Genomic DNA, 8,641 nt, shown 5'->3' on the forward strand with positions numbered 1-8,641 from the left:
GTGAAGTTGCTCAGTCATGTCTGACTCTTACGGTCCCCCATGGACTGTAGCCCACCAGGCTTCTCCATCCACGGGACTTTTCCAGGCAAGAGTACCAGAGTGGGGTGCCATTGGCTTCTCCGCTTCTAAGGACACCAGTCACTAATTGTATTAACACCCACCCTCCTCCAGGATGTTGTTGTTCGGTCTCTCAGTCGTGTCTGACATTTTATGACCCCATGGACTGCAGCATGCCAGGCTTCCCTGTCCTCCACTATCTCCTGGAGTTGGCTCAAACTCATGTCCGTCGAGTCGGTGATGCCATCCAACCATCTCATCCCCTGTCGTCCCTTTCTCCTCCTGCTGTCAATCTTTCCCAGCATCAGGGTCTTTTCCAATGAGTTGACTCTTCCCATCAGGTGGCCAAAGTATTGGAGCTTTAGCTTCAGCATCAGTCCTTCCAATGAATATTCAGGATTGATTTCCTTTAGAATTGACTTCCTTGCTGTCCAAGGGACTCTCAGGAGTCTTTTCCAGCACTGCAATTTGAAAGCATCACTTCTCTGGCACTCAGCCCTCTTTATGGTCCAGCTCTCATCTCTATACATGACTATTGGAAACACCATAGCTTTGACTATATGGACCTTTGTTGGCAAAGTAATGTCTCTGCTTTTTAATATGCTGTCTAGGTTGGTCATAGCTTTTGTTCCAAGGAGCAAGCGTCTTTTAACTTCATGGTTGCAGTCACCATCTGCAGTGATTTTGGAGCCCAAGAAAATAAAGTCTGTCACTGTTTCCATTTTTCCCCATCTATTTGCTATGAAGTGATGGGACCAGATGCCATGATCTTGATTTTTTGAATGTTGAGTTTTAAGTCAGCTTTTCCACTCTCCTCTTTCACCTTCATCAAGAGATTCTTTAGTTCCTCTTCGTAACCTGGTTACCTCTGCAAATAACTTATTTCCAAATAAGGCCACTTTCATAGGTTCTGTGGGTTCAGACTTGAACAGTATCTTTGGAGGGGGACATGATTTAACCCATGACAGTGAGTAAATGACAGTGTATCCTATTCTTCTCCTGATGGTCCTTAGATTGCTTGCATAGGTTGCTTGAAATTGTTGCTACATCTTGATGGCAAGAACAGTCTTCCACATCCTCTGCGGGTGTGCGTGGGTGAGCACATACACACATATGCATGAATTTCTCCAGGGAATACACCCAGTGGGGGATTTCTGGGTTGCATTGTTGCCTTTGCTGACCTGCTTCCCAGAGTGTGTAGCAGTTTTTACTCCCTTTCTCCTCCCTACATGGACATCATCTCTTGGTGCTAAAAGACTTATTGCTGATCTGCAAGAGGTAAAATGGTATCTTGTGTTGTTCTTAGTATAATTTCCTTAAATACCATTGAGGTTGAGTATACTTTCATACGTTTATGGACCATTCAGGTATATCCTGTTATGAATTGCCTATTCATACCTTTGGAGCATTTTCTATTGGAGTTGTCTTTTTCTTGTTAATTTCTAACAATTCCTCATGTATTTTATCTGGATACCACAGCCCCTGCTTTGAAAAGAGTAACTTCATTTAGTCTGTATCTTTTTTCCTCACTTTTTTTAATGGAACCTTTTATCTTACAGTGTTTAAAATTTTAATGAGAGTTTGAAAGCTTTTTGTTGTGGAACATCTGAAGGGTGTATGGAAGTCCAGAGACTAGTACAGCGGACCCTCCTGAACCCCTCACATCCAGCACTGTCAGAACTCAGACACTGCCACCGTCGTGGCCCTACTGGGAGAGCCCAGACTTCTGGTCATTTTATCAGTATGAGTGTTAGCATGTTGCTATAAAAGCTAGGACTCATCAAACCGAAACTTTTGCTGATAAAATACTATTCCTCTTTCCCTCCCCCCACCCCCACCGTTAAAATGATTCTCAGTATCACCAAAACTACGCAGTCCATTGATTTTCTCCAGTCTTTTCCAAGTATTTATTTACTTACTTGGCTGTGCCGGGTCTTAGCTGCAGCATGTGGGATCCAGTTTCCTGATCAAGGGGTTGAACCCAGGCCTTCTGCACTGGGACTTCAGAGTCTTAGCCACTGGACGACCAAGGGAGTCCCCCCAGTTTTCTCATTAAGTGTTTTTTTAGACTTGATTACATCAGCACCTTCTTGCACTTAGAACAGTAGACAGCACTTCAGCACTTCCCATGAAACCACCAGCAAAAAGCACAGAATTACAGAAGACGTGGCTCTAAATAGACCACGAGAAGGACACTTGTTCACAGCATGAGAGCTGAAACAGGAAGTGAGAGTGCAGCCTTGTTCAACCTTGGCTGGGAATGCACGTCTCAGTGGCTCAGATTTTTCGCAGCTCTATACAGACCTGCAGATGACGCAAAAGCCCTGAAAGTATTGATTTTGGTCTTCTGAGTAAATGTAGCAAGTAGGCAAGTTCATGAATATAGAATCTGCAGATCATGAGGTTCGACTGTGTGTGCTGATCACTCTCAAATGCATGTCTTCAGCTTGGCCCCCGGCCCTGAACTCGTCATCCAAGTGTCCGCTCAGGGTGTCTCAGAGCCATTTCAAACTCTCACGCCCCAGACTGAAGTCCTGGTCTCAAACCTGCTCTGTCTCACTCTCCCCTTCCCGTTGAGACCTTCTGTCCTTTCCCAGTTGCTCAAGCAAAAGACCTAGTCACCCCTGACTCTTTTTGGTCAAGGACCCTACCCATGCCATCTGTCAACAAAACCAGTTGGCTGCACCTGAAAAATCTACTCAGCCCCTGACTGTTCTCCCTCTTTTCTCCATTGCCCCTCTTGCAGAAATAATTTGGCTTTTCCTCCATATTAGATGGGAGCTTTTGGAGGGTGCTGGGAAGTCGAATATCCCCCACCGCCCTCCCTGATCTTTCTGTTCCAGTTACACTGTTCCTTGTTGTTCTTCAAAAACTGAAAGAAAGGACGTCCCGGGTGGCTCAGGGGTAAAGAATCCGCCTGCCGATGCAGGAGACACAGGTTCGATCCCTGATCCGGAAACATCCCACATACCACGGAGCAACTAAGCCCGTGTGCCACAACTGTTGGGTCTGTGCTCTAGAGCCCAGAGCCACAGCTACCGAGCCCATGTGTGGTGACTCCTGAAGCCCACGTGTCCTAGAGCCTGGGGTCCACAGGAGAAGCCATGCGATGAGAAGTCCGCACACTGCAAGTAGAGAAAAGCCCGTGCAGCAGTGAAGACCCAGCACGGCCAGACACACACACACACACACACACACACACACACTGAAAGCAAGCCAAACTTGTATACCGATCACCTAGATTCAGTAAGTGTTTGCAGCTTGCCACAACTGCTTTATGTGTCTATATGTGCGTCTGTGCATGTCTGTTTGATGAATGATTTGAGGGTAAACTTCCGACGTTGATATTTCATCCCCTACTTGAACATACATCTTCTAAAACTAAGAATGTTCACCTGCATAACTATCACACCGAAGAAACTTAATATTAATTCATAATATCAACTATCATCCATATTCATTTCCTTGATTATTCCCCAAATGTCTGTTATAGATCTTCTTTTCAAAATAATTGTATTTCATTTATTTATATATTTACTTATTTATAATTTTACTTATTTTATTTATTTTTACTGGGTCTTCGTTGCTGCTCAGGCTTTTCTCTAGTTGTGGGGAGTGGCAGCTGCTCTTTGTAACGATGCGCAGGCTTCTCCTTGCCGTGGCTTCCCTTGCTGTGGAGCATGGGCCTAGGGACGCGGGCTTCAGGAGTCGAGGTGCACGGGCTCAGTGGTTGTGGCTCCCTGGCTCTAGAGCGCAGGCTCTGTTGTGACGCACGGGCTTAGCTGCACCGAACCATGTGGGATCATCCTGGATCGGGGATTGAAGCCATGTCTCCTGCATGGGCAGGCGGATTCTTTACCCGAGTCACCAGGGAAACCCTGTAACCGTTCATAATTTGGAACCAGGATGTAGTCAAGACTCACACAGTGCATTTGGTTTCATTTCTCTTTAATCTCTTTTAATCTCCTGCTGCCTCATCCTTTATTTTTTCTTTTCCATTGATTTCTAAAGTTAGGAATGTTTCCCTCTCTTGTGTTCTGTATATTTGTCAGTTTTTTTTCTGTGTCCAAATTTAATAGCATGAAGTTGTTCATACTATCTATGAGTTTTAAAAGGAAAAATATGTCCTTTTTTCATTCCTTGTGCTGTTATGTTGTTGTTATGTGTCTTTGTCATTCTGTCCTTTTTACTGATCTGGTTTCCTGGAGATATACCTGTTTTATAACTCTTCAAAAAAATTCAGATTTTAATCATTTTCTGTTTTCTTCATTGTTTATTTTCATCTCATTATTTTCTTCTTTGGGGTTTATTTTGTTTTTTCCCCCTCACTTTTTTTTTTAAGCTGAGCTTTAAGGGATCTTAGTTCCCTGACCAGGCATTGAACCCAGGCCCCCTGCAGTGGAAGCTTGGAATCCTAACCACTGGACTACCAGGGAAGTCCCTTTTCTCACTTCATGAATTGGATTCTTAGCTAATTTCTGTTCTTTCCTCTTGTCAATTACATACACTTGAAGAGGATCAGAGAATGCCATCCTCAAATATGGCATTTGGGCATATTGATTATTTTGAGCTGAAGGCAACTGAGAAACAGCAGATGAAAAAAGAGTTGTTTTTCACCCCCACTTTCTGCTTTCCTGCCTAAAATTAGGCCATAACTACCCCCCCACCACCCCTGCCCAATGAGAGGAGCAACTCTTATCACCAGAGATGAAGAGCTGTCACTGAGACGAGTCTGAATTAACGCACTGGGCTCAAAGATCCTTTTCTTTTTATCAATTCCCCATGTCTTTCCTGGTCACATCTCCACAATTTATCACCCTTTGTTAAAATGGTATTTAAGCCATGTGTCTCCTTCTTGGGCTTTCACTTCTTTTCTGCAAAGCCCCTGTGTACTCATTAAAAACATTAATAACATGTATGCTCTCTCTCCTGTTAATCTGCCATTTTTTAAAAAGGAAAGTTTATTGAAGTATGATATATTCACTCCTTTAAAGTGTACAGTTTGATTGATGCTGAAGTACTGAACTAGGTAGCCACCACCAAAACCAAGATATGGAACATGTCCATCACCCCAATAAGTTCCCTGTCCCTTCTCAGTCAGTCAGTCTTCTTCCACTCCCAGCCTCTGGCAATAGTGATTTAATTTCTTTCTCTATTACTTTACCTTCCCTGGAATGTCATAGGGGCTTCCCTAGTGGCTCAGCGGTAAGGAATCTGTCTGCCAGTGCTGGAGATGCGGGTTCAGTCTCTGGATCAGGAAGATCCTTTGGAGTAGGGGCTGGGTACCTACCCCAGTATTCTTGCCTGGGAAATCTTTCCTATGGACAGAGGAGCCCGGTGTGCTGCAGTTCATGGAGTTGGGTTGCAGAGTTGTACATGACTGAGCTTGCATGCACATACACTTGTGCTTCTAGTGTTTGTAATGGGAGTGGATTCTGATCAGCCTTGATCTTATTACCCAGAACTAGAAGTGATCACTGACTTCGTGCCTGAATACACTTCACTGGTGGCTCCATGGTAAAGAGTCTGCCTGCCAGTGCAGGAGATGTGGGTTCAATCTCTGGGTCAGGAAGGTTCCCTGGAGAAGGAAATGGCAACCCACTCTGGTATTCTTGCCTGGAGAATGCCATGAACAGAGGAGCCTGGCAGGCTGTAGTCTATGGGGTGGCAAAGAGTCGGACACAACCAAGCAACTAAACAACAACATAGTTAAAATTAATTTTCCCTGTACTCTTGATTTCGTTTACTCATTGTTTGTAAGCTTTGGCTTTGCACCACTCAGAGTATAATGCCTGTTCTCTCCCTGTAGCCCGACCTGAGTACCTCCAATGGCTAACGAAGCTTATCCTTGTCCATGTGACATTGGCCATAGAATAGAGTATGGAGGGCTGGGGCATGAAGTTCAAGTGGAGCACATCAAGGCTTATCTCACCAAATCCCCCGTGGACGCTGGCAAAGCTGTGGTTGTCATTCAGGATATATTTGGCTGGCAGTTGCCCAACACCAGATATATGGCTGACATGATTGCAGGAAATGGATACACGTACGTATGAAATTCTGTGTTTTTTTTTTTTTTTTTGGGCTTAAATTCATGTAAATTTCTGTATTTTGTTTCCTTCAAAGGAAACAAAACCAAAAAACCCTGACTGTGTTCTGACATACATTATCTATTTTCTTATCTCACTGAAAAGAAAAAAGGAAGTGAAGTCACTCAGTCGTGTCCAACTGTTTATGACCCCATGGACTGTAGCCTACCAGAATCTTCCGTCCAAGGAATTTTCCAGGCAAGAGTACTGGAGTGGGTTGCCATTTCCTCCTCCAAGGGGATCTTTCCGACCCAGGGATCGAACCCGGGTCTCCTGCATTGCAGGCAGATGCTTTACCGTCTGAGCCACCAGGGAAGCCCTTAAAATGGAGAATGTCATATGATAGCCGATATCCAATGGAAGCCAACTGCTCCCAACTCAGTCTCTGGCCTTCAGATCCTCTTTGGTTGGCTGGCCGTGTAGACCTGCTGGATGCTGAGAGAGTTATTTCCCCATGTGGGGCCCCACATAGACACTAGTGCAGGACAGCTGGGACAGAAGTCAGCAACTCTGAAACAGACCCATTACTTGGCTCCTGAAGCATCTCTGCCTGGGGTCAGCTTTCACACACAGGGCGCCCATGGTTATCCTGGTCTAAACACAAACTATCATGTCAGAGTGAGACCTCCCTCACCTCCCGAAGGTCATCCCTTGGTCACGGTGCGTGGCCACGACCACCTGTGGTGAATGCTGTCATCTGTTTGCTCCTCACCGCCCTGGTGTTGGTAGCTTCAGTAAAGCTTCCCTGATAGCTCAACTGGAAAAGAATCTGCCTGCAATGCAGGAGACCTGGGTTCAATCCCTGGGTTGGGAAGATCCCCTGGAGAAGGGAAAGGCTACCCACACCAGTATTCTGGTCTGGAGAATTCCATGGACTGTATAGTCCACGGGGTTGCAAAGAGTTGGACACGACTGAGTGACTTTCACTTTCTTTTCAATAAAGCTTGGAGGAGAGAGGGGAGGGACCCTTCCTTCTGTCCAGCTTCGCTAAGTGTAACGCTCAGCAAGCCCTGAGTGTGGTGTGCTCTGATTCCCTTTGTTTTCTCAAGAAGAGAAGCTGCAAAGCAAAGGGAGCCCCTGCCTCGTTTTCCTACAAGGAGAACCCATTTAAAGGGTGCATGCCCACTGACACGTGATGTGGATTTACTGTTGACTGGAGAGAGGGTCTTCATTTGACTTTTCCCGTTTTCGTGCCCTCAGGTTTCTTTTTGAAGATGTGTGCTTAGTCTCTCGGTCGTGTCCGACTCTTTGCGACCCCATGAACTATAACCTGCCGTGCTCCTCTGTCCAGGCAAGAATACTGGAGTGGGTTGCCATGCCCTCCTCCAGGGGATCTTCCCAACCCAGGGATGGAACCCAGATCTCCCGCATTGCAGGCAGATTCCTTACCAGCTGAGTCACCAGGGAAGCCTCTTGAAGATGAAGCAGCTTAACTCTCCAGGGGCTACCCCAGTATAAAAACAACAGCCAATCCTGGTTGTCTTCTGGCTCGGCCAGACCATGGGCTAGGGTGGGTCCTGGGCGATTGCCCTTCATCCTCCCAACAATTCTGCCAAGGCGGGGCTGTCGCAGTTCTCATTTTGCTGGTCAGGAAACTGGGGCATGAAGGCAGAGGTCTTGGGGGCCCTAGGTCACCTGCTGTGACCAGGAGGCTGGATAGGATGGAGGCTTCTATTGTCTCAGTTCCATTCAGGTCAGTCGCTCAGTCATGTCTGAATCTGTGACCCCATGGACAGCAGCACGCCAGGCTTCCCTGTCCATCAGCAACTCCCGGAGCTCGCTCAAACTCATGTCCATCGAGTCGGTGATGCCATCCAACCATCTCATGCTCTGTCATCCCCTTCTCCTCCTGCCCTCAATCTTTCCCAGCATCAGGGTCTTTTCTACTGAGTCAGTTCTTCGAATCAGGTGGCCAAAGCATTGGAGTTTCAGCTTCAGCATCAGTCCTTCCAGTGAGTATTCAGGACTGATCTCCTTTAGGGTGGACTGATTCAGGTGGGTCCACTAGCTGGAGATGGAACATAAAAATTGGGTAAAGACGCCTGTGGCTTACAAAGCCCTTCATACTTGTCTGTTTTCCCTTCAGAATAGTTTTCTGAGGTTGGGTGGTGCTTGGCGCCATCTCTGTCGGATCAAGAAAAAAGCTGAAAGTGATTAAGTGACTTGTTAAGGTTCCAGGGGGGCTTCCTTGGTGGCTCAGTGGTAGAGTCCACCTGCCGATGTAGGAGATGAGGGTTCGATCCTGGGTTGGGAAGATCCCCTGGAGGAGGAAATGGCAAGCCACTCCAGTATTCTTGCCTGGGGAGTCCCATGGACAGAGGAGCCTGGCGGGCTACAGTCCATGGGGTTGCCAAAAGGGAAAAAGTTGGACATGACTTCACAACAACATAAGGTTTCAGGGCAGAACCGGGCAGTATTGGGACCTGAACTTAGATTCTTCCGACCCGATTTCAGTGTTCTTCCTCCCACCCTACCCCCTACCCCCGCAGGAGGAAGAG

The 8,641-nt window shown here is 46.5% G+C and overlaps 1 protein-coding gene across 3 annotated transcripts in view; it reads left to right on the forward strand.

Moving 5' to 3' along the window:
- Positions 1-8,641, forward strand: part of CMBL (carboxymethylenebutenolidase homolog (Pseudomonas)) — a 24,371-nt gene that overhangs the window by 6,323 nt on the left and 9,407 nt on the right. For all 3 annotated transcript variants that reach the window (XM_010847527.1, XM_010847526.1, XM_010847528.1), the window contains exon 2: positions 5,867-6,100. In XM_010847527.1, coding sequence (XP_010845829.1) covers positions 5,886-6,100 — 215 coding nt within the window. In that variant the 5' untranslated portion in view covers positions 5,867-5,885. The remainder of the gene's footprint in view (positions 1-5,866; positions 6,101-8,641) is intronic.

Source organism: Bison bison, unplaced genomic scaffold (genome assembly GCF_000754665.1).
Source record: "Bison bison bison isolate TAMUID 2011002044 unplaced genomic scaffold, Bison_UMD1.0 scf7180017864250, whole genome shotgun sequence".
NCBI classification, from domain to species: Eukaryota; Metazoa; Chordata; class Mammalia; order Artiodactyla; family Bovidae; genus Bison; species Bison bison.